The 25,914-nt window shown below is 43.4% G+C and overlaps 1 protein-coding gene across 1 annotated transcript in view; it reads left to right on the top strand.

Moving 5' to 3' along the window:
* The window catches only part of prr36a (proline rich 36a), a 35,013-nt gene that overhangs the window by 3,272 nt on the left and 5,827 nt on the right, over nt 1-25,914 (top strand). The window contains exons 2-5 of the mRNA XM_084382354.1: nt 13,005-13,694; nt 13,832-13,925; nt 21,842-22,032; nt 22,360-24,954. Of these exons, the coding sequence (XP_084238480.1) occupies nt 13,115-13,694; nt 13,832-13,925; nt 21,842-22,032; nt 22,360-24,954 (3,460 nt within the window). The 5' untranslated portion in view covers nt 13,005-13,114. The remainder of the gene's footprint in view (nt 1-13,004; nt 13,695-13,831; nt 13,926-21,841; nt 22,033-22,359; nt 24,955-25,914) is intronic.

Consider the following 25,914-nt stretch of genomic DNA (forward strand, 5'->3'; position numbering starts at 1 on the left):
GTCTCTAGAACATTTGGACTGGATGCAAACATTGATCTTTTTGATTGTGTGTGAGCAGTAGAAACTGAAGCATGCAGCTCCCTGAACATTTGGCATCCACCACTAACATTTTATGCACAAACATTTAATGAATACTCTAACTTAAACTGTGAAAACTGCCCTTCAAAATTACTGATGGTCCAAGATGATGCCTTCAAAAGTCTTGTTTTGTCCACAACCGAAATTTTTTTTTGGTTTTCTGTCTGAGAAGAGCAAAGAAACCAGAAAATATTCGCATACAAGTAGCTGTAGTTAAAAAAACCCCAACTCAAACTGATTAATCGGTTATCAAAATGGTTGGCGATTAATTTAATATTCATTGAATAATTGATCAATTGATCAATTGTTGCAGCTTGATTGCAGATTAAAAGATGAATCTATGTTAATAGTGAAAGTGTTTGACGGCCGTAACTATTGATTATTTTCATTATGATTTCATTTCTTGATTTAACAGACTTGTTGAAAATGCCTCTCTGTTATTATTATATTATGTCTGACCAGCCATCCAAATCCCCCAAATATTCAATTTACTATGACCAGACCAAGAAAACCTGGAAATATTCACATTTGAGAATCTTGAATCAGTAAATGTTTAGCTGTCTTGCTTTGAATAAAATAATAAATAAATAAAATCAAGAGAGTAGAGATGGTGGTGAATTTAAATCTGTAAAGACTATCATTTGTACCACAGGGACATTGGTACTGCTTTGCCTGTTCCTTGTCTGAGAACTCACTCGAAAATCAGGGCAGCTGAATGGAAAGCTCAACCCCTGCACAGAGCCGAGCATTTGCATCTGTTTGTAAGTCAGCTGCTTTTTACAGCCTGCAACCAGTGTCAGTCTCAGTCCCACACCCATGGAAATTCCACCCCTGCCTGCTTCACTGCATCTGTTTGGGGTGACATTCAGGGTTAAACCATATTTCATCCCTCACCCTTCAGGTTGGTTGTGTGTCTCCTGCGTTGCTCTTGGCTGTTCAGCTGTGGGGGTGGTGAGGCGGGGTGGTGCTGTAACTCTCGTCACTGTGGTTTGGAGGCTGGCACTCTCTTGCCCATTAGGATAAAGTGGCGGACGCTGGCGCTGCACTTTCAGCACTCAGTCTGTCTGGGACTGTGAAGCTGGGCTCAGTGCACTGTAATTATTGAAAGAGTCATTCAGCACTTTCATAGTCTGTTTGTTAGTTCACTCGGGTAGCGTTGAATGTTGTCCCAAAGACATATTTTACTGTAGCATGTGTATTTACAGCGATACATGGTAGCATCGTGAAGTGCCGTTAGTGAAACACATCATTACAGTTTAAATATTCTTTTTTTTTTCTGTGTGTGTGGCTAAAAATGTTGACATTTAACAAATCTGATTGGATATTGGATGATGTAGCAGCTGTCTCTACTGAAGCACTGCTGTATATTTTGATCTATTAAGTTATTGATCTGACGCTGTCTGAGGTGACTCAAAGTGCATAGCCGCTGTGTGTTTGTTTGTGTTGTGCTGGCTGAGCATATCCTGTTATCATCCTTTGAGAAAGTCAATCCTGCGTACTCCGTAGTGTGAGAGTGTCTGTGTCTGTGTGTGTGTGTGTGTGTGAGAGAGTGTGCGTGCATTTGACTCCGTTCAGGGGTGTGGCTGTCAGAGTTTCAGGCAGGAGAGGTGTGGGATCACTGTCCATCTGGCCTCAGCTCACCCTGCCCAGTCAGAGGCATAGTAACTGATCTGGCCCCCGGGCTCTAGCATCGTATTGACTATCTGCCTGTGTGTAGCCAGTTGGCTGGTGCGCAGGAGAATAGCCGCTGGTTGGCTTTAATATGGCAAAGCTGATGTCAGCGCTGGCTTCTCTCCAGCCATCTATCCTTGATAGAATTACTTAATGTGGTTCCTCAGTTTTTATAATGAATTCAAGTTCCCAAAAATGTCAAAGGCTTTTAAAACAAAAATGATGAAATGATGTGATAATAAGAAGACTAGTGTTTCAGTTTTCTCATGCCTGCACAGTCTTCTCCAGCTCCCTCCATGTACTTTCATTAGCTGTTTGTTGGTGGAAAGCAACAGGAAATATGGAAAAACAGGGAGATAAGATGGGACAAAGGTTTGTGGCAGGAAACTGGCACGAGTTTTATACTAAAGTATGCCTGGTCTAAATCTATTTTATAGCCATGGCTTCACTTTTCAGATCCTTCCCTGCTTTTATTTTCCAACCGTGTCTCTCTGTCCTTCTGCAGCCTTTCTCCTCGTTTCTACCATATGTCCTCTAATAAATAAGGTTAAACTTAAACTGAGGTGGACGTCTTGGAGCAGAACTATTTGGCATGATTAGTTTTTTGTAAGAAAACATTTAACTGCCTTCACTGATCTAAAAGTGAGAGAGAGAGCAAGTGAGCAAAAGCAAGCCTGCCCTTAAACTGATGCGCTATTTATAATGCCCTGATTTTACAGTGATATGAATGGGATGATATGAAAATGTCATGTTGCGATTGCCCTGTCCAACATAATTGCATTTCACAGCATTAACCCTGGAAGCTATTACAGTATTCTTAAAACTTCCAAATAAACCTAATACAAAATTGCTCTTAATCATACAGGAATCACTTTAATCTTACATTTAGTTGGAAAACAAATATTTTTAATGCATCGCAGATGGGACACACCTTTTTTTGTGGGGAAAAACAAAGACTCTTCAATAAGTAATCATAAATCAAAAGGTCTTCCTGCACAAATAGAGAATGAATAAATGGTGGTAACCTCATCTGTCGTTCTTTAGTTTGGAAACCATAGTATTTACACACGTTCGATTTCACTCGTTTTCGTGTGGAGTACAATAGGCAAGCCATGGCGAACGGCTATGGCAATAGAAATTAAACCAGGAAACCAATATAGGAATGTACATCAGTAAGCTAGATGGCTTTTCCAAGCCATAAATGTGAGGATATTTACGATTATCTAGTTTCATGAGTATCTTGATAATTCACCAGGATCAGCTTATTGTGAGTGTTTTTTGTCACGATCTGTGATAAAATCTGTTCTCGTCCTATCCCTGAATTGGACTATAGCTCTACACAAGTGAAAAGTAAAGATGAACCTCTAACAGACTAGCAGGGGGGCTTTACAGTACACTGTATAAAAGAGACGTCATCCATTACCCCGTTCACCCTGCAGCCGATTCGAGTCCCTGGGTCCTTTAGGGTGAAGTAACCCATGCCAGCTGCTTCTCCGTCCCGTTGCACAAGTTAATCCACTCAAAACCTACCCCCACTCCCCTTGGCGTCATGTCCGTGGGGGTTACATGGTGCGCAGTGCTGACAATGAGGCATGTCTGCCCACCCTCCCCCTTTAAGTACCCCCATGTTATACACAGTTATGCATGCAAACACTTAAGATGAACATGATTGTTGTTTTAGACTAGATCTGATCACAGATCACAGAATCTCATTCTCTCCCTTGTTGATGATGCCACTCTACTAACGGCTCCCCCCTGCTGTCAGCCTGTCTTGGTGGCAGCAGGGCCTGGCGGGTGCCTTTTTTTTGGGGGGGGGTGTGCTGCCAGGTTTAGAGCAGATTGTAACCCATTTCCCTGCAGCCTTGTAGACCACTCTGCTGCCGGTAGCTGCAAGTTCATCCCGTTTTGTCTGCCACTCCCTTAAAGGCTAACTGGCTTAGTCCACTTAACTCATAGCCACATTTAACCACCTGCTCCTAATGGCCTTATTGAGTAGCTTACAGTCACTTAGCACATGTTAGTGTCCCGTATGGAATTGATTAGAATAAGCTGCATGCTTAACGTCAAGCCCAACCCCCACTATGATGAAAGTGTTTTTTCTCCTAAAACCGTTGATTGTTTTGTCACATGGAGCATCCTAACATCTTGTCAGTAGTTTTTTTTTTTTTTTTTTTTTTTTACATCAGGCTAAAAAAAGCTCAGAGTGGGAACATTTCCTCCTGAGAGGCAACAAAGTCAAATATAAGTTAAATCTGTGATACTGCTTTAGTTAAGTTATACCATGTCAACCAGTGTGGTAAAGGTTGAGGGATTCAAAGAGTAAGTTAGGTAATGTAACCTCGAGCCCGAGTATGTTATGACAAGATGAGCTGCTGTGACTAGACGCATGGAAAAGCACTTTCACAGGAAGAACGATGAGCTAAAAGTCAAGATGGCCGGGGCAGACATGCTAATGTTAGCTCCGACAAGAGACTGCTGGACAGCTCCCAGAAAACAAACACTAACCTCACAACTACCTGTAACTCCACCAGAGCTGACTGTGAGATTCAGTGGAATGAGCTACTTTGTCCAGCGCTGACACACTGTGGAAATAAGTCCAGTTATGCGAGACGAATGTGCTCCTCAAATGGCGTCCCTCCATCATGTTTCTAATTTAATGCATATTTGCTACTGGTTTCTGGGCACAAGGCTGCATTATCATTTGGTTTGGGTTTGGGCTTTGGGTACCGGGCTTTACTTAGTGTTTTTCCTATATTTATTTGTCCTAGGTTTGCTTTCAAATTACTGCTCAATAACGTCGGCATTCATGACAAAGAGTGATGTTGGAGAAGCTATTGGTAGACAATAAGTCAGTTTATTCAGGACAAACATTTGTCAGTGCGAGTGCAGTCTTGGGACGAAACCTGATGATGCAGGGCTTGTCATCACTTGTACACAGTCTGGTTATTTGGACAGATGAAGAGAAGGCAGTCAGTTGGGAAAATCATTGAGGGCTAATACGGTTCTTTGTCTACAGATAACGAGGTGCATTGCGTGTCATTCATCTTCTTTAGCTCTCTGCACAGGGGAGGAGCCACTGAAGGTGGACCTGCCTTTAACACACACATTTTAAAAAAAAAAAGGTCCTTCCACAAACTTCAACACCGACCTCCTGGCAAAGGTGCAAATGAACATCTTCAGTGGTGGCCAGGACCTGATGATGAAGAATAAAAAAGGATTAATATTAACTCTATTAATCCTGTGACTCTACTAAGCTATAGGATGGTGCATCTTAAGGATACATCTATTTTCTTGGGTTTCATACTTATCTACCTTTTTGTGTCAATATATCTTTTGTGATTAAACTACCCAAAGCAGATCAAATTGAGTTATTGTAAAATATACTATAGATATTGCTATGATCAAATGTATGTATACATACAATCTTCCAGTATGTTTGACAAATGGTTTTCCAGCCAAGTACTCCAGTATGAATTTAAAACAGTCCTTGCCAGCCATTACCCCTCCCCCCCATGAGGGCATTCATTAGATGGGGGAGGGAAAGTGTTAAGCAGTACTTTGGCTTTGAGTGACATTTTAATGCCCTTATTGCATGAATGCAGTGTCCATGATACAGGATGTTGACAACATAAGTCGGAAACAGATGATTAATGTTGTAGTGCTTCCTTTTCTGGGGCATAATGTGGCCTGAGCACTCCTGTTGTGTTAGAGAAAAGCAAATCCACCACGCATCAATGGAAAGCAGGTTATATAGGTGTGTTTCTATTTCCAGAAGTGTTTTATCTTAATAGGGCATTTCACTTTGTTTTATTTTCATTCCTTGGTAATACCCCTGTTACATTTGTCACTCTTAGTTAGTTTTGTATTTACTGTAACTCCTCTTCTGTGGTGTGGGTCAAATGCTAGGTCACTTGGAATGCAAATACAATGTGCAGTAAGCTTGTTGTTGTCTGAGTTTTTAGTGAAATTATAAAAAGAAATATCCCTATGCTTTGACCGAGTTGAGTTGAGGAGTTGGGGCTTGCACTTACCGTCGCTCCACTAACAACATAAGCTAGAACTGGGACGAGCTGTTGTGAGATCTTCACATTGATCGATGGGTGGTACACACAGTCTGTGGTTTTGTTTTAGTGCAACAATGTTGCGGACAGTGAGATTGAATTTTAATGTCTTATTCCCTCCTCCCTTCATGTCCCACAAGTAGTAGGGATGTTAAGTGTGTGTCTTTTCTCCTGTTGGGCAGCTTGCTGAGGAATGCATCTAGTAATTAATGGGTGTTGTAATGTAGACAGTCATCTCCAGTCCTCTCACCATGGCCATGTCTCAGCTGTGAGGTAGAACAGGTGTAGTAATGTCAGGGAAACTGTTCTGGAAAGTTGAAACTTGCAAATTCTCCGACAGTCTTACTCTGGCTCTGATGCGTCTCCGGAGGCAGTATCCGAGGCGCGCCAGTGTCTGTGAATGGATAATGGTGTGTCTGATGGTGTTCATATTCTGACAGCTAAAAAGATCCATCACTCATCAAATAAAAGAGAAATGACCCGCAAAGCAATGTTACAGGACTAAACAACAGTAACGTGGTAACTGGTAATGTCAACTTACTTGAGGAAAAAAATACTGCAGTTATATGTGGAAAAGCCCGTCATCCTGTCTGTCCTACTGACTATGCGTCACATTTCTGGCCGAAAAACGGCGTCTGTCACCGGCAAAAAACTTTAACTCACCATGTGTTTGTCTCCTTCCACCATTGTGTTGTTGTAATTACTACTTGGAAACAAATTCTGCTTGGTTCTGTGTGAACAAACAAATGCAGAGAATTGGCAAAGCTTCGCTGCAGAGATAATGCAGAGTCTCTGTGTCCAAACGGCTACTGATAGTAGCTGACACGCTGCATCATCCTTCATTGGCTCGATGTGTATTGGTTGTTTCTAAACAGGCTGTCACCTTCATTTAAAGATCAGATAATGTTTGCTGCAGAGAAGATGGGTATTTCACTCACAGTGAGCTTTACACACAAGTGACTGAATGTGATGGCCAAGGTGCATATGTGGCTTCAATGATACTTGGCAATATCCTTGCCTTTTTTTGGTTGTCATAGCTTCATAAAACTACATCATAATCCCTTTCTTGGACATGGAGCTGCCACTGATTCTTGTTCAGTGTTTAATGCTATTAATAATACGTTAAGGTCCTTAGTCGGCTTTTAATTTGCAAGAGTGTGTACCTCATTGTACAGCACAAGCCGGACTTCATTAACTGGAGAAGTCACAAGTTTGTTTTGTTGTACTGATATAAGCCAGTGCACAAAGTCTCATTTGCTCAAGACCAGAATAAGATAGAAACACTGACTGTCCCTTTTCTCAGCCTTGTCTGGGAAATACCCTCCAAGGACTCATTATGATATACCATGTTTGTGTTTGTGTGTCAGAGCGAGAGAGAGCTGCAGAGTCTCATGGTGTGCATGGATGGAGGCAAGTATTCAGCTGTATATTCACAAACCTTTGACTCATATGCACTCCGCCTCTCCTGTCAGCATGCTTTGGGAGAATCTGTATGTGTTCCAGCAACAGATTAAATTTCTCTTCTTTCTCTCTCCCACTCTGTCACTCTGTATGTGTGTGAACTTAACACTCACTTGGTGATACAGCAGAAACGGCACCACTGCCTTGTATGGTCAGATGGAGCAGCAGAGCTTTATACACTCAGCCTCCCATTTCTCGGAGTCGGTTTACCTTATCAGTTTGACGATTGTTTTTAGATTCTTCATCGGTCATTGGAGAGAGATTTTTGTAGTAGTAGAAGTAGAGGAAGACGAGAGTTGGAGTGAAAGTAAGCAGTTTTCCTGCATTTGGTCGGTTCCTCTGAGACTGAAGCTTGAGCTTAGTGTTAGGAAAACCCCTTCCTATCCCAAACAGATTAAACCTCTTGTTTTGCTCGTCATTCCACTGTATAAACCAACCACCCTCTTCCTCTTTGCCTTTTCATTCTCGTCTCACAGTTGCATGCGCACACACACATGCACAATGCTGCCTGTGTTGCTGCCTGTGTTTCTTCCTGTGTACATGCCTATATCTCAGACACACACCAGAGGAAAGTTAATGAACAAACGGTCAGAGGGGCTTCATATCGCATTTGTAAACACTCTCTGCAAACACTGTCTGCCGAACACTCCCAGACCTGTAACCACGGTCAAGTTCACCAGGTCAGCTTTAGTTTGTTTTAATTGTCTAAAGGTGTGGCTCTAGTTTGAAAGAAGAGATGAAACAACTGTGGCTTTTTGGATTTGAAAGAATGCAGGAAGTGGCGGGCCATGAAATTCCAGTTTTCACTTTTTTTGTCTGCATGCAAATAACATTCATGCACACTTTCCTCCCACACATTCGCATAGCTCTTTCTGATGCATGTACACACAACGTGCACACACATATATTGGACTCCCTCTGACCCTTTCACTCCCTATTCGGTCACACACATAAACACACACACGGACACACAGCCAGCTGTCACTGTGTAGCCCTGAGGAGTCTTGAGGAAGTCCAAGCAGAGCTGGAATGTGGATGGGTCGGATGTTCTCCTGATACCACTGCTGCTTGAGGCATGCACTTTCTGCTATAAATCATCTTTTAGCAGCTGCAGCATTGGCACGAATCTCAAAGTAGAAAGTCAACATCAGGCAAATTAAGTGGCTAGTTTAATATGCAAACCAGGTCTGCAATTTAAGATTATTTGAACCAATTAGACAAGATATTTTTTTGATAGACCTATCAATCTAATGTGATGCACCAGATGGTTTGTCACACAAAACCATCTGGAAAGTAGCCACTAGAAACTGAATGGAAAAGGGCAGATACTTGATTGGACAAATCATCTGTCTATCACAGGCTAATTTCAACCAATCAGATCAACAGAGCCAGTTGGTAAAACAAGCTCTGACTTAAGCTAGTCGGAAAAGAATGAAAACATAATTTCCATCAAGAAAATCCTTTAGTGCTGCTTGTCTTTCATTGAAGAAATACTCTCCATTTCTGATATAACGGAGGCTGTAGCATCTATGCTAACCTCCTGAGGAGCTGCCATTGTTGTTATCAAACAAACCGTTGCTTCTCCCACTGGTCGTCACACCCGAACTACCCCTGTAGCTGCCATCTCTGGCTGCCAGTAGTTCCTCACAGGATGCTGTTTGTTTCTTTGCATGTTGGCTTAGCTTGAAGCCTGGCAAGATGGATTTGCAAGATCAAATGCTCCAAGTGAATCCAGCAGCCTCACAAGATATAAGTCAATCATTAGGTCTATTAGATGTCTGAAAATTGTGAAAAATCGCAGTCACCAGTTGTCCAAGGCCAAAGTGAAAGATATATTCAGTTCAGATAGTCAGAAGAACAGAATGTTACTTATCTAGTTTGAACCAAAAGGATCTATCTATTAGCGAAATAGTTGCCAAAATACTGTCTTATGATTGAATAAGTATTTCAGCCTGACTATAAAGGCACATAAGGAAAACTAGACTTTGAAATGGTTGAAATGTGTTCCTAATTTTCCTTCACTGGCTTTTGTAAATGCTTGTGTACCCGCAGTTCTGTTTCACTCCTAATTGCATATTGTCTCTTCCTCATTTTTATAACTGCAGACAGCAGTCTGTGGTAAATCTACAGATGACATTAAGCCCCAGCATCAGTATCAACACCCCCCTCCAGCAGTCTGCACAATGCATTCCAAACCCCTGCCATGCTCTCAACACTGCTAAATCCCTCTCTGCTTGTATTAGACACAGTATTAAAGTGACCCATTTTGCCAGGCACCACTTCTGACGTCCGGACATGTAGAGCAAGAGACCGAGAGATGGGGTGCGACAGATGTAATTAAACTGCCTCGAGACAGGTCAGGAGTAAGATTTAATGACACACGAGGCCATATTTCTTTATTAGAAGAAGTGGATTGTAAATACCACTGAGGCTGCCGAGTTCTCTGTCCGTCTAGACAGACTCCCTCTAACAATCTTCCAAAGTGATGGCTGCATTTATAAACACACTCTTCTCCTACTCGGGCCAAACATGTATTGCTGCAGTTGCAGCCTTTGGGCCTTTGTCTTCATCGTCACAATACTTGCAGCACATTGTAATTGTCACCCGAGGTATTGAGCTAATTGTGATATTAGCCATGTGAAGCGGGCTAGAAAGAAGGCAAGCTGCGCCCTGAATATGGCGTTCAATCCTCACTGAACTAGGATTTGTTATGCAAATGTGGATTGAGAGAATGGCAGACAATAGAGGGTGTCTTTTATTTCATCAAAATGCATGAGGCAGACTATTTTAAAAATGCTGCTGGTATTGTTGGTGCAGTCATTTTTCTGAACATAAAATCTGATGCTCTGACATAACATGTTCCCAGCTAGGTGTAAACAGCCTGAAGGATCCCTAAATTGTGTATCATACTGGTGTCGAGTGTTTTCTAAAGGATATGAAAACAAGCACCGGTGCTGCAGAGCAGTCTAGCTGTAATTTAGTAAAACATCACTTATCCGTGTGTGTGCGTGTGTGGATGGGATTTTAATGATCCATTAACTTCCTCCTGGTGCTGCGTCACATGGTGTCAGGTGGTCAGAGATGATGCCCTTCCTTGCCCAGAAGGGGGTCATCACATGAGGAATATGATTCATTCTGCTATCTGCTAAGCCCCTGGCATTAGTACCTGGTGCCGTCCCATACACGTCACAGTGCCAGTCCAGCTTTTTTCATTTTTTTGATTTTTCAATGTATTTATTTTTTTGGTCCCTAATTATCTAATGGCTTAAACATCTTCCAATTCACACAACTGGAGTGATGATGATGGATTTGATTTGAGCATCGCTGTCCCAAAGGCTCTGCACATTAGCTAATGGATCCTCACCAAAGGCGGGATATTTTCCAGAAGCAAAAGCAGTCCAAACATTGTGTTGGTAGGCAGGTTACTCTGCACTACCCTTTCTGTATGAGATTTGTAACCACAGAGACCAGATGAGCAGCAGAAAGATGAGAGAAGGCAGCAGGAGTGAAAACTATTGTAAGGCAGTTCAGTCTGTAACTTTTCCATGGCTGAACCAAAGGGTAGGACTCTAATAACTATATACAAGAGATTAGGGGGATTTCAGTGGCTGTGTGTACAAATGTGTCTGTGGGGAGGTGTGTTCAATGGTTATCGGCACTAAACGGACCAAACACGTTATTCCAGAATTGGCAACAAGGGTTCCAGTTATGCATCTGTCATTTTGATGAAGCATTGTCATTGCTTGGCTAACTCTCAGTTCAAGAGCTGAGACTTAGAGACCTTTCCACCTTGTAAACATGAGTGTAAATGTTCAAGCATTTTTGGATCTGTCACTAAAGGTGCCGCAGTATCATGTTACCTTCGATGTTAATGTGTAACTGGCAAAGACGCAAATGTTTCTCTGACCTTTGGAACAAGAGCGATTGTTGTTTCTCCAAAAGATTAGCTTCTAAAATGTCTGTCGGAAATTTGTTAGATGGAGATGAATAAAGATGCTTTATCCATCAAAGGATATCTGACAAAGGTTTGTGGTCCTTGGTCATTATTTTACACTGTGATGCTGTATAAAGGCACTGCGCAGTCTCATGACTGTGGAAACATTTGCTCATTGGAACTTGTCGTTTTTCCAATATGTTTTAAGTTATCTGGCTTAATGGCTTGCACATCATAAATCGTCTTTATGACCACTTTATTATTTTTGTTTGCTCTCTGAATTGCTGGTCATTCTCATTACTCATGCCTTTCTTGAAGTAATCCTTACCTGTCAACATGTTTGTGATCCAACTCATCAACTTTTTTTATTTATAAATCTCTCTTATTCTCCATTTCTAAAGCTTTTGTTTTGTTCCGTTTGTTTGTTATATTCTCATAGGTCTTTGCCCTTTTTCTAGCCATTTCAATCTTTTTTCATTTCCTCTTCAATCCATCTCTGGCACAGCTTGTTTCCTGGGCCACACAGAGCTTCTGCTGCCTGGACCATATGTGTAGCAATTTACTGGAAACACGTCTATTAGCAGTGGGAGGAGGGGAGGATGTGACCAAGTAGCAGAGGGGAACAAGTGGCTGTAGGAAAAAGAGTAATCTGGAGGGGGTGGGGAGAAGCTGCTGTGGTCAGTGGGGCAAAGGAATGGGTGAGTGTGGGTGGAGGGGATGATTGGGGTGGGGGATGAACCCACAGCAGATGCGGGAAGAGCTCTGTAAAACTTGACTGAGGTCAATGAATCTGAGACTTCTCACCCTTCTGCTTAATTTTCTCCAGCTCCTGACCACAGCTTCTTTATATTCAGCTGTATTGATTTTAAGTTTTCCAGCATTGCTGTAAATTAAGTCATCTCCCAGCACACAAACCTATGTTAAGTCATAGAATGTCATGAATATTACAATGTGCATCTGCTCACCAGAGAGGAAGACAACGGCCAACAAATGGGCCACTTGGGTCTTATTTTCCCACCTTCTCCCTCTCCTCCTTCTCTGTGGCCTGTGTGTCATGTCAGGAGATGGCGAAACCTCTCTTGGCTTTCAGCGCTCCAAACCACAGCTCTTTTCCTCTGTCAATTTCAAGATGCTGGAAGCCATTTGGAGCACAGACACAAGTCATCAGTTTTTTTATATTTCAGCCCCATAAAATGTGTAGTTAAGTCAATCCATGGTTTCTTTTAATGTGGTATTTTAATAGTGACTCATAAGTTTGTTTTGGTGCCACAGGCATTATGATGCATTATTATCGTGGTGGCTCTGTTAGATGGGGGGACTAGTCACTGTGGAGGAGAGTGACTGATTTAGAGAAAGGATCATTGGCATCTCCCACCGCTCACTTCCTCTTTCAGACTCCCCCAAATTCCTTGGAGGCCCCTCACTATAAATGGCATTTCCTTTGGCTGACAGTGACATGTTTTTCATTTGACTTTATGAGTAGTGCAGCATAGGGCAGGAGGAGGTGTGCAGTAAAAGAAGATGGGGCTGCAACTCAAGATTATTTTCATTGTCCACTGATGGAACAGTTTATCTTCTGGATTCATTGATTAGTTGTTTGGTCTGTAACATGTCAAAAAATGGTGAAGAATGTCGATCAGTGTTTTCCAAAAGCCCAAGATGACATAAAAAAAATGTTTTGTTTTTGCACACAACATAAATTAGTACGTTTTAATTAAGTAAATGGTGAATAAGTGATCTTTGCAGCTCTAAAAGAAACTCAACATCTTTGTGTTCCTTGTTTTGTTTTTCTTCGACAGGACATTAAAGTGTGACTGAAACTGGCCATTCAAGACGAGTGTGAGCCCCTGGACTTCGTAAGCAACAGCAACAACGTCGGCGTCCACACCTTTAGGAGGCATTAGTGGGCATGAAACCGGATGGGGTTACCATGGAAACCTCTGAGCCCACTGAAGCCGCAGCAGTAGCAGAGCCTTCCTCATCGCAGGAGAACATATCAGAGCAAGCCCAATCACAACCACAGGAGGCTGCAAATGATGCACCGACCGGGGCTGCACCGAAAGCCAACGGCAAGCCGGTGGCAGCAGACCCCAAAACCAGACCAAAAGCTGGTGCAAGTAAAACACAGCCCACAGCCAAATCTGCAGGAGCCTCCGGATCAAACTCGCGTCCAGGTACTGCCTCTCACCGCACGGTGAATGACGTCAAATCAAACAATGTTTCTGTAGCTGCGGTCAAGAAAACAACAACCACAAAATCGGCAGCAGCGGGGGCTGTACCTAAAAGACCAACGGGTGCAGCAGCAGCAGCTTCCTCCACAGTCAAGAACCTAACTCGAGTGCCTGACAAGAAGCCTGTTGGAACGACCAGGACTACCTCCATTGCTGCTGCCACAGCAACAAATGGTACCAGACCAACAACAGCAAATGGCACTGCTAAGAAGAGACCAGGGGCTGAGACTGTTAATGTAGCAAGACCCAAAACCACAGGTAAAGTACTTCTTTCATATTGTGTCTGAAAATGTTTCATGCAACTTCTCTCCTGTCTTTTGACAACCGATGCTTCAGCATCTTTGGTTCTGATTTCTACGCAGTCTCATTTTCATTCTCTTCCATTGTTTTTGTAGCTACTACCAGCCGTCCAGTGGCGTCCACTGTCCCAAAACCCAGCGCTTCAACCATGGCAAAAGCTGGCACTGCTGCGGTTTCAAAGACCACCAGGTATGCATGCCTATCACAAACAGAAAGTAGGCGATAAAGTAATATAAATGTTCAGCGACGCTGTATCCATAGAGCGCTCAAACATTTGGATTAACTTCTGCGGTTGGGAAACCCCTTTTTATTTTACTGACAATAACACTCCCCTCTTTTTTCCCCCCCTCTTTCGCATTTTCTCTTACATTCACACACATTTCCCCTCTCTGAGATCTAAACTTTGTAATTCCCCTTACACACTGGATGAGGGGTGACTTTGTTTATCTTGATGCCCTGAAAGAGAGCAGTTGAGAACGATGCCCATTGTGGTCTTTGGGCTGTTATTGAGTCAGATTACGCTTCAAGAGAGTGAGTCATGTTAGCACAAATAACCTGAGACAGAGGGCCTTAACAGAGGCAGCGATACTGAAGAACTACCGCTTTGTCCTGAACAGACCCCCTGGTAGAAACTGGCCCCACCTCCCCGGGGCAGAGAGCTATTGACTCGGATCATAATCCCTCTCCTACTGAGCTGGTGGTTTGGATGGAGAGTGCTCTAGTTGGACGAGACATGCTGAAAGAGCTGCTCGTTTTGGCAGTTGTAGAGTTTCATAGATGACCCGGTCGTTTACTAGCCTTTTGACTAGAATGCTATTGTCAGTAAGGACTTTTTATTTAAAAGAATTACAAGATATTCATGTGAAATACAGGCTTTTATAATCTGTTTCCAAACATAATTATCAGTCGGTAGTCAAAGCAATAACTACAAAACATTCTTCTTCAAGTTTTGAGCTTACTGATGTGAAAGGCATTTGTATAAATAGTCAGACCTATAATACACCAAACCAACATCTTTCCACAGGATGTAGTGTTCTGTACTGAGTGGCCTGATTAGGTTCTTTGTCCACTTGTCTTCCCTCTCAATGATCTCTTATTAAATGAAGAAATTATGTGCTGCGTCATTGTTTTGCAGCAGAGGGCCATTGCGTTCTTTGCTCACTACAAGAAATAAAGTAAAGGCCTATTTGTGTAAAACCAACACAATTTTTAATATCTTAACTCATTCTATCCCTGATATAGTTGTCCCAGTTTCATATTTAGATGGTGAAAAGGCTATAATACATTAATGTATTACTGTTATTTTTTTAATGTATTTATTTATTGTGTGATATGTCAGGAAGGGGACTGAATATCTCTTTCAAATACTGGTCAGACAAAACACTCCCAGTTTATAGTTATTTAAGACCGAGAAAGCAAATCTGCAGACTGGAGAAGCCTGAACCGGAGAAAGGTTGTTGTTAATTCCTTGATACTTTAAATACCCAATTGTTTCAGCACTTTAGGTTTAAGATTGATTGATGGATGGATTCTATGATATTACTGGTTGTAATTAATTGGTTCAAGCTTGAGTAAGCACACGTGATATTTGGTTTTATAGAAAGAAGACATGGTTGGATTTCGATATAAGTGTATATAAAGGAATTCATTTTTTTTGGTATTTTTTATATATATCTTGTTTAATATGGACACAACATGACTGTGAATCATATCTAAAATGGTTTAAAAGGCATTTTTCATTTCAGCTCGACTTAAATACTGTGGCACTTGCTGGTGTAGACTTTGGGGTGATTGGAGGATGAGCAAGGAGCGGTTGCTCTTGATGGATCACCACAGTTTGTGTGTGCATGGAGAAGTCAGTCTACTGAATTAATCAGTTGAGGCATTTCAAGTGTCAGGAGTCTGATTACATTAGCACATCATCCGTATGTGAGTGCTCTTGGCTTATTCCCCAGGACTTGACATTAGGCACTCGCCTCTCGGCTTGAGACGGAGAGGACAACAGGAGAACAGCAGCAGGTGTCTGCCCTTGTGTCAGATAATGCGTGTTGAATTTCGTGCCACCTGCGTGTGATGGCGAAGTCAGTGGCGTGTCGAATCCTTTGTGTAGCAGCAGTGGTAGTGGTGTGCTTTTCAGACAGTGTTGCTGTTCGTGCTGGCTCTCTGGCAGAGTCGGGTCGTAGCACAAACAGACCTTCTCTCGGATCAAGCAATGGCTTGAATTAGTCATGACAGTGAGAATGATAGCCTAGTCAGTCCACAGCAACGCATAGAACAGAGTTTAATGGTGTAAAAGGATTTGCAAATTACCCAGTGACATTATTAACTGCAACACAATGGCTGTATAACCTGGTAATTTTGCAGCCACTTCCTTGTAATTCGAGCTCTGCCATATTGTTTCTGCGGCTGCTGTTCAACAACCTACGGTTAAGTTGTCTATGACACATTTTTAGACTGATATCTGAGAGCATGACGAGTGAAATGAGAGTACATGGGCTTAATTGATTGGGAAGGCTTAAACGCACAACATATAATTCTTCTGTCGTTTGAGATCTCTCTATTAAAACAGTAACTAGAGTCGATGCTGTCGTGAAGTAACATGAGATCATCAAAATTGAAGCTGCAAGCTGTTTTGCTCAGGGTTAATCTTTTTCATGTAGGTAAACAACATAGACAATAAGGTGTACTGAAAGCGTAGTAGCACACAGTGCCTGTAGCCAATGGAAAGACCAGCCTCTCTCATGAAGTATTAATGTTAATTGGCCCCAAGGGTGGAATAAAAACATATTGGGTTTTTGAAGAATGATTTTACTTTTACCAGAGCCTCATTTGTGAAGAGCAAATAAGATTTGATGATTGTGTTCAGCTATGAGCTCTGGAAATAGGATTTGTGCAGCTGAGATTTGATTAGATCTGATAGAAATAACATGATAGAAAAAAGCAGGAAAATGTGGGGTCTGTGCTGGACACTGATAGTATTTCTCTATGCTTGCTGAAGACTTGGGTGCACATATTTGGATCAGGGTTTCAGGGTTCTCCCCAAAGAAAATCTAACATTTTCTAATAAATAATTTCACATCATTTTGGACCATTGTTATATCTGTGTACATAAAGCTGGAAATGTTAATGCAGATACTAAATAAACAGTGCAAAAGACATCCACTAGGGGCTAACTACAACCGTTAGTTCAGGGAAATGTCATTAGATTAGTTTTTCTGCTCTCCACACTGAGCTTAGATGGAACTCAAAGCGCTTTGGATGCTGCACTGAAGCCTTATCGTGGTTGGGAAAACCCTGTCGTGTGTATTGGTATTTCTGTTTTTACTTGTTTACAGCATGCAACTAAGAAACAAATGCACACACAATCCATCTGGTAGACAAGAGGATGTATCTGTCTCAGTCGTCGATGAGGACCCTTGATGACTGGAGTAAAAGCCAAATGTTTCTAAAAATCTGGCACCTCCTCTCCTACAGTGATGGGTTATAGTGTCCTTGCTCTGACTGAGCAATCACTCTCTGTCCACCCCACCCCCAACTTCAATCTCCCTTCTCTTCCCCCTCGACTCTTTTTTTCCCCCTGCCGTCTGTGCATGTACAGTGCTGGGCATCTGGCCAGGATCTCCTCAAGCCCTCCTTACGGCCCTTCTTCCATCTAGCTGTGCCCGTATTTCTAACTCATTCATCATTTAGCTGCCTTAGAGAGACTGTAAACCCAGGAGCGGAGTTGTGTAACATGAAAAGGAGAGTGATTATGCCTTCATGTTGCTGAACAATCTGTAAGATGATATATTTTTCAAAGGGTCACCATTGGGAATGGACAGAATTGCTGCTGACCTGTCTCATACAGAATTCCCTCAGTATTCAAAACCAGAATTGGCTGTAACAGATAATTTATAAAAAATTACACCTCAACTATTGCATTGGGCTCAGAAAATTGGGCTTGGTTTTGCACAACAAGCTTCCTTCTCACTTGTATCCTGTCGTTTTGGTGCTTCTCTCCCTGTCTCGTCTCTCGCTTACTTCTGAGTTGTCCCACTGAAGATAAAACTGTCATTTTCCCCCTGAGAGTCTTGGCGAGGAGCAGGATTACCGCCCGAACAGCAAAAGCCCATGGCATCCATCACAGTGACAGTGGGCGCCTGTGGCCTTTGAGCCAACACCGTCTGCCATCCTATTGCTAGGCTGCAACACTTCATCTAAACTCTCCAGTGACCTGGTTCAGGCCTCCACTCTTTATTGTCAGGGAGATAACACAAATCCTAGGAATGTATGCTCCTCTTGGGGAGGGAGGAAAGCAGCTGGTTTTGGACGGCCTACAAGCCAAACAAGGTATTGTTAGGGTGCTCCATTTCCATTTGTTGTCTTGGAGGGGGGCTCTTCAAGTGATGAGGGGGGGAAAAAGGGCGAGGACAGAAGAATGTGTACCGAGACTGCATTTTATTTGTAGGATGGGCTTACTACTGCAACTGGGATAAAGAGTACCTCGGGGCCAAGCCCTCTGCTCTCTCTTTGGCTTGATTAAAACAGAATAATTTAATCTACAGGAGCGGATATGCCAAGCGAGTCGAGCCTCCCAGCTGTGTGTTGTTGTTTTTTTTTTTTTGTAGGAGCAAGAGGGAGTCATGGGTGAATGGATGGAGTAGGTGTGGCATTAACAACACCCCCCTGGCAGGCCCATGTTTACATTTTGAAATATGCACTTTGATGTTTACACAAACAGATGTTTCAACTGCTCAGTATGTTAATACCTTGGGTGTGTTTTTGCATCTGTCGCAAACATGTGTATATTGACTGTAAAGCAAGTCGTAAAATGTATCAGTGGCTGTGATGTCCCTGTACTGACCCTCTGCCCTGAAGAAGACCTCATGTTTGGTCATTAAAATCCTCTCTGTGGCTGTGTAGTGCCTTGTCTCACCCTGCCTTTGGACTGTGATTTGTATTGATTTCAGCCCTCTGTTGGCAGGAAATGTAATCCATACTAATACACCAACAACAACCACCAGCCAGAGTACAGGCATTAGTGACTCCTCTCTGTGGCGTCCCTCTGGATCAAACCATCATGAGTTATGACTCATCATCAAACAACGGAGGGATGGGTTGGGGTTGTATTGAGTCTTTGACCTCCCCATACCCTCTTTATTCCCACCCCCTTAACTCTTATCTTCATTTCTGTTCCTCAATTTGATTTCATCCTTCAGTCTTTCCCTCAGAGGAAGTCATTCACTCAATTTTATCTGCCTTGATTGAGTGGTCCTGTCAATTCATATTTTGCTTGCATGCAGGGTTAGATATGAAAACGGCCTCAATTAAATCACCTTTTTCATACCTTCCCCTCCATTCTGTTACAGTTTTTCGTCTCAAAAATTCAGACCTGTGACCTTTTCTCCTGTTTTATGTATCTGCTGCTTTACTTTTCTTCTGTTCTTCATCATTACCCAGCATTCGCTCAGGGCCAATTTAATTTCAGTGTCTGACATACTTTCCATTTTTTGGCTGGACTTCACATTACAGCCCAAATCTTCTGTCTGATGGCAGCCAATTACAGCATCCCTGTGAGTGCATGTCTGTGCAGTGGCTGTCTGATCTTTGGGAAACAAATGTCCATTGTAATGCTTATTGTAATGTGGGAGCGGCATCTGTGTGCAGGCATGCCACTACGCTGAAAGCCATCAAAGTCGGTATGTCTTTGTCCACATCATTGACCATAGCGGCAGACCAAGTCCAAAAGAAGACATAATGGAGATTGTTGTAATTGGTGCTTGGGTCACACAGTTCTTTAAGGCAGTTACATTTGATTGTGCAGCTGTTGTTGTCATGAAAGTGAATCTGTTTTATTAGAAACAGATGTCAACCAAATTACTTACAGTGCTGAGGTTATGCATTGTTTTTGCACACCAGGGTTCAAGTGTAAAAGAGGGCTGGTATCGCCTGCGGCCATCGACACGCTCATTTCAGCAACAGACTTTATTTGTAGGTTAGCCAATGCAGCAGTGCGTTGCAGCACAGACTACGTCAAAGTCTTTGAACCTGATGAGGCAGATGTGTTGTGTGGAGATTTCTCAGAACCCAGTATAACAGAGCAGACGCAACATTCAGTTTTGTATAGATTAGTGCCCCTCATATCGCTGCATTTGTGAATCTGATGTACAGATATCACTGTGCATTTCAGTTACATTGTTTCACAGATTCTCAAATTTAGTTCTATTACAGGGTGTCGGCACATTGAAGTATTTTTTTGTTTGCTTTAGTTTTGCTGCTCAGAGCAGGAGTGTAATTTTTAGAAAACGACCTCCATGTAGCCTTCAGTAAGGCCTTGAAATATGTAACTGAAATAATATCACATATTAGTCTTGAGTCTGTAACATAAAATCCCTGCAAGTATATTAGAGGAGCTACATTCCTTAATACTACAAAGGCATGATTCATTAATTGAAAAGGTTGGCGGCTTTGAGTGCCATAGGGTCGTAGAGTTGCTCCATCATTTGTCCGTATGAGAAACTTGGAAAGATGTAAGTAAAAAGACTGCTTGAAGAAGAATGTGTCTGTTTTCTTCTTGTTAATCAAAACAGAAAATGTGGCCACAGATCCAAACACTTCCATCTGAAAGCAATAGAATTTAGTACTGGGGTTCGACCCAAACCAAACGAGACCTGTCAAATGTATCAAATTTTGGCCTCGGACCATTTCATTGCATTAAGCTTGGATGTGTTCTGATTTGATCATTTTCAAGTGTGGTTTACTGTGAGTTTTCTCTCTCTGACTGTGCCAGTCAACTGAGCCAGTACATATCATGTGTAACGAGTAGATTTGTACTTGTCTATTTCTCTCTCCCCGCTGGCAGTGCAGTGTGGTGCCAATGCTAACATTAGCCCCCTGAACAGAGAGTAATGAATGAAATAAAGTTTAAATGTAGTAGAGCCTTGCTCGGGTCTCAAATTTGGCAGTACCATCAGGTGTTTAGTCAGGTATGGTGTTAAATAGGGCTGCAACTAATGATGATTTTCCCTGTTAATTTGTCAACAAATTGATTAATTGAGAAAATAATCAACATATAAAATTGTCTTTGTTTACCAAGATGATGTCCTCAAATGTCTTGTTTTGTCCATAACCCAGATATTCAGTTTACTGTCAGAGAGAAGAAAATAGAGAAGGTGAAATCAGACAAATCTTGCTTTTTTTTTCTTGAAAGAATACCAAATGCCAGTACCAAATTGATGAATTGATGGTTTGAGATTGTTTTAACAGTTGATGACTAATTGTTGTAAATTGTTCCAGGTCTAGTGTTTAAGACACAGGGATTGACCCGGTCTCAGTTGTAGGCCCCTGCAGAGAATAGGTTCAAATTTCTATAATGAACCAATTTAATGTCAAGTTTACTGTAGCTATTTTAAGATATAGTCCGCAGTGTGTCTGTGCTAAGGGCATCCTTTTACTCGTCTAGAATGGGAGTCTAATGGAAGAGGAGGAAAGGAGTTTTTGCTTGTTGTAGCTGCAGCTGGAGTGATTGAGTGGATTCGTGCACTGTCATATAAGAACTCCTCCAGAATGAGTAGTAGACCAGCACCCTAATACAAGATTGATTTTTAAGACCATTTCCTTCCCTCCTCCACTTGTCTTATATATAGATATATTCTCCCCTTACCTTTCCCCTTCAGTGCCCTCAGGACCCACTCCCAACTCTTTCCCTCTCTGCTCCTGTCACAGTGTGTTTCCTCAGTTGTCATCTCCTCTAACTCTGCATTTTATTTTTTCTTTTGTGTTTTTCCCATGCTCAAACTTTCCTTCCCCTTCCATCTTTCAGTTTTTACTCATTCAACCCTGTCCTCGCCTCTTGGAAATGATTGGAGGATGACAGAGACATTACATTAAAGCGATAGATGAATGGTCCTGTGTTAATTGGTTTCCATTGTTGAAATGGCTTTTTGTTGTTCATTAGGAGATGTCATTTATTTATGTTTGTAAATGCATGTAGAGGCGTAGTGTCAGATTTCATCTTTGGATCTTACATATAAATGTTAAGCTGCTACAGCTTGTTTTTGTTGTGCATTTTACTTTGTCTCCAGTGATTTTATACCACCTGAACATCTTACTGTCTCTGCCCCCAGGCCTGCTACAGCTCCCTCAACATCTCGACCTGCAACCACTACATCCAGGCCTGCAACAGCTACAACCAAGCCCTCCACCACTGCAGCAGCCAAAACGGCTGCTTCTAGAGTTACCACAGCATCCTCTACTGGCAGGACCACAGCAACACAGCCTCCCAAAACTGCTGCTGCTGCTGCTGCTGCTAAGAAAGGTTAGAAGTCCCTCCTTGTTCTGACCACACATACTTCTGAAGCAAAATCCCATTTGCATTTGGATTGCATAACCACTTCTGATGGCTTTTTTGGACAGTTTTAAGTTGTAAGCCTAAAACTTATTTGACAAAGTAGCATGAAGTGGTTAACTTTAGTCCTAGCAAAATCTTATATGAATTTGTCATACACATTTGATCATGAATGATCAATCCCTGATTTCAGCTAACTAACTGACGGAGTAAAACGCTTAAACTGCTCAGCTAATATTATTAGATTTACTATTGATAGTAAGATTGAATGAGTTGTTATTTTTCTCTTTGCACCAGATGTCAGTCGACCACCTTCTGCTGCAGTGGCTAAGAAACCTACAACAGCTACAACATCGGCTGCGATCAGAAAACCTGAACCGTCTAAACCTACAGCCACCGCAAAGACCAACTCTTCCTCCAAATGGTCCGCAACAGCGAAGGCAGCAGACCCCAAGGTGACACAGTCCAAAACTCAACCACCAGTGAAATCCACTCCCACAAAGAAACCAGTAGCTGCTGTTCGGTTCCTTGCCTCGAACAAACCGCCCCTTGGCCGAACCCCACCTGCCTCTCCCGCCAGCAAACCTGCAAACAGCACCACCCCTCAGGCAAAACGTGGCACCAAACCCACTCAGGCTGTCTCACCTTTCACTACGACCAAGAAGACGGGGGCTACAAATGCGACCGCACAGAGTGCTGCTGGTGCAGTGGTAGCAGCTGCCACAGCAGCAACTGTGTTAGCAGCCACAGAGTCCTTACCACATGGATCATCCCTTGCTGCCTCTGCACCAGAGGAGGTCTCTCCCCCAGTCTTGGCCCAGGATACCACACCGGATGTGGTACCTCAAGAGACTGCTCAAAGCCACGTAGCTGCCTCCTCTCCTCCACAGAGCCCTGTCAGGACAGCCTTCCCACAAACATCTCCAACCCACGAGCAGCTAGAAAGCACTGCTCCCATCCTAACAATGCAGGACCAGACGCCTGTCCCAGCTGAGCCTACATTACCACTGGTGGCCTCCCCTCCTGATGTAAATGAAGAGCCTGTTTACCTGTTGACTGAACAAATCCCCTCCACATCTAAAGAGTTGGAAGCGGCAGCAAATGCCATCCCTGAGATAGACCCTACCACCAATTTAAACGAGGAGGAGGATGAAGAGGAGAGAGAGGGTAGCCAGTTGGTGTCTGTGTCCGAAATGAGCGGAACCACACAGCCCACAGAGGAGTCTCGTCCTGGGTCGGCTGGACCTGTAGGAGGGTCTGCTTGGAGGGCCGGTGGAGCCTTGCTTTCTGAGCTGGACTCTGAGGAAGTAAGTGGCAGCCAGCAGGGTGCGTCTGAACTGAGCGCCCCCGGTGTCTTGGAGGGCACAGAGAGCATGGATGATCTTGGAGACGGCAGTCTGAAAGGAGCCATCGACATGGAAGGAGCCTCAGCAGGTTCACCGGACTTTGAGAAAGTTCCCGACATACCGGTTAATGACTTTGATGAGGATGAAGATGAAGATGATGACGATGATCGGGTGTGTGACATGGATGTTGGCTCAGAGCGTACAGATGAACCGCAGAGACTCAGGCATGACAACGATGTGGACGATGAGGAGGATGAAGATGTAGAGATGGCGAGTGAGGGGGTGACAGAGAGTGGGCTGGAAAGCTATGGGAACGCAGACGAGGATGACTTTGCTGAGGATGAAAGGCTGGACAACTTGAACAGAGTGGTCCAGCCACCACCTCCCCCTCCTCTGCTGCCATCTGCCCCTGGTGCTCAGTGGGACCAACCAAACCCCTTCTGTGATCCTTGGGCAGAACCTCTTCAGCCAGAGCAGGTTCATGTGCCCATACAGGAGGCAGGAGCGGCTGCAGCAAGCCCTGTGGCAGACTCCTGGCAAGCAGACTCTGAGACCCCAACTCAGACTCCAGCCCAAGCCTGGCTAGAACTCGGCTCTGGGGCATTTGCTCCTGAAAACCAAGAGGTTCCCCATCATTCTTATGTCAAACACGAGGCCCAAATGTACATGGATCAGTCCGACACAGTCCCAATGCAGACCCTGGCCCCAGCTCCCCTCTCTGCCCCAGGAATGTCTCTGTCAAGCACCCTGAGCAGTGACACCAGCACACCAGAGGATCTCGGCGACTTCAATCGAGATGGGAAGTTCCAACAACAAGCCACCGGGCTTTCCCCACAGCCTGACCTGGACTACCAGGACCTGGGCATTCACTTGGAGAGAGGAGATGCGGAGGGAGAGGAGGAGGCTGAGGCAGAGACCCTGCCAGCTGATGAAGTTCTGGGAGGCCCTGCAACTGCTCCCACTTCCAACCCCTCCTCTTCAACCTCCGTAACGGAGGACGAGGCCAGCGACACAGAGGGAGAAGCTCAGTTGGACGATTCCTTGGAGGGTCCAGCGATCGCCCACATAACCTTCGAGAGCCAGCCTGCAGCCCAGCGCCTCCTGTCCACTGTGGAAGAGGGAGAGGAGGCTGACATGGAGGAGGTGCAGGGTGTTGCTGGTGAAGACACCACCCCACCTTCAGCGACATCATTGGCGTCTTACGGCTTTGACACCATGACCACTGCTTCAAACTCCAATGCCCAGTCCACGGGGGAGAGCTGCATCAAGAGCCCTGGCATTTTCTCCCTGGAGGAGCTTCCCGAGGAGGCCAAGGAGCCATGTCTGATCCCGCAGCCTCACACCCAGCCATGCCTCGCAGAGCAGCAGTACATCGAATGTGGGAAGCAGGAAGAAGAGCATGTCAGGGAGGAAGTGCTGGGGCCAGAGGAAGCCTTGGATCCTTTGTCAGCTTCCAGCACTTTCCAGCAAACGGAGGAAAACCCAGATGACATCCAGCCTCCCTACTATTCTGCTATCTGTGAAAAGACTGAGAACTCTTTTGCAGGTAATGTATAGTTCATCATCTCCCTAACAGCCCAAGTAATGTCCCCTAACTCCCTGTGGCCCTGTTCCAGCCTCCCCACAATATCTCACTGTTGTCGTCGTCAGTGTTTGTCCTGAAATCTCTGGGGGTGGACGTAATCAAAGTAAAACTTAAAAAAAAACAAAAACAGAGAGCAAAAAAAGGGAAGAAATCAAAAAAGAGGACAGCGGTGGCACTTCCCTCTGATATAACATTTCCATGAGTATATGGCTTAAATTCCTGTATGTGCAATAGCTACTACTATTTACAGCTAATGTGTGAGCGTGCCTGGGTTTTTGGTTTCTGCCTTATTTAACAAAGAATAATGTGGTTGCCCTGAACTGGCGTGGATTTGACTTGTCTGTTTACAGCTCATTAAAAAGGGAAAAATGAAAAAATGAAGCCTAACTAAAAGAAATGTGGAATGAACTGTTTAACATGTTCTGATGTGTATTTATCCAAATACTTTTTACTGAAAGCTGATAACCGAAAATTAATTTTGACTGTATATTCCTGTTTGATTTTCACTCTCCGACCTTACCATACAGGCAATCTTCCTTATCCCCAATCACGCCTCATCTCCTCTTGCACTTTAAATTGTAACCCAGCTTTTCTTTTCTTGTGTTTATCTCTCTTTTGGAGTAATGAACCTTAAAACTTTAAATAAAGATTAGATTTTTACCATGATGCACTCTGTCACTGTACAGTTTTATTGAAATGGGCACTTGGGACTGGAGTGTAAGGCATATTTATTTATTGTCCAACACCACTGGCATTCATTTCAGGATCTCACAAACTTCCATTTACACATCTCATTATATTACAGACACGTCCACTCAGTCAACCATGTAGCCTGCAGCTTATCGTTGCTATATTCTTGCACACACTCAAATACACAAGTTGAGGCCTTTCCTTTGAAAACTCGACACAATAAACAGTCAA

This window comes from Pagrus pagrus (genome assembly GCF_965226575.1).
Source record: "Pagrus pagrus genome assembly, chromosome: 2".
NCBI lineage: Eukaryota > Metazoa > Chordata > Actinopteri > Spariformes > Sparidae > Pagrus > Pagrus pagrus.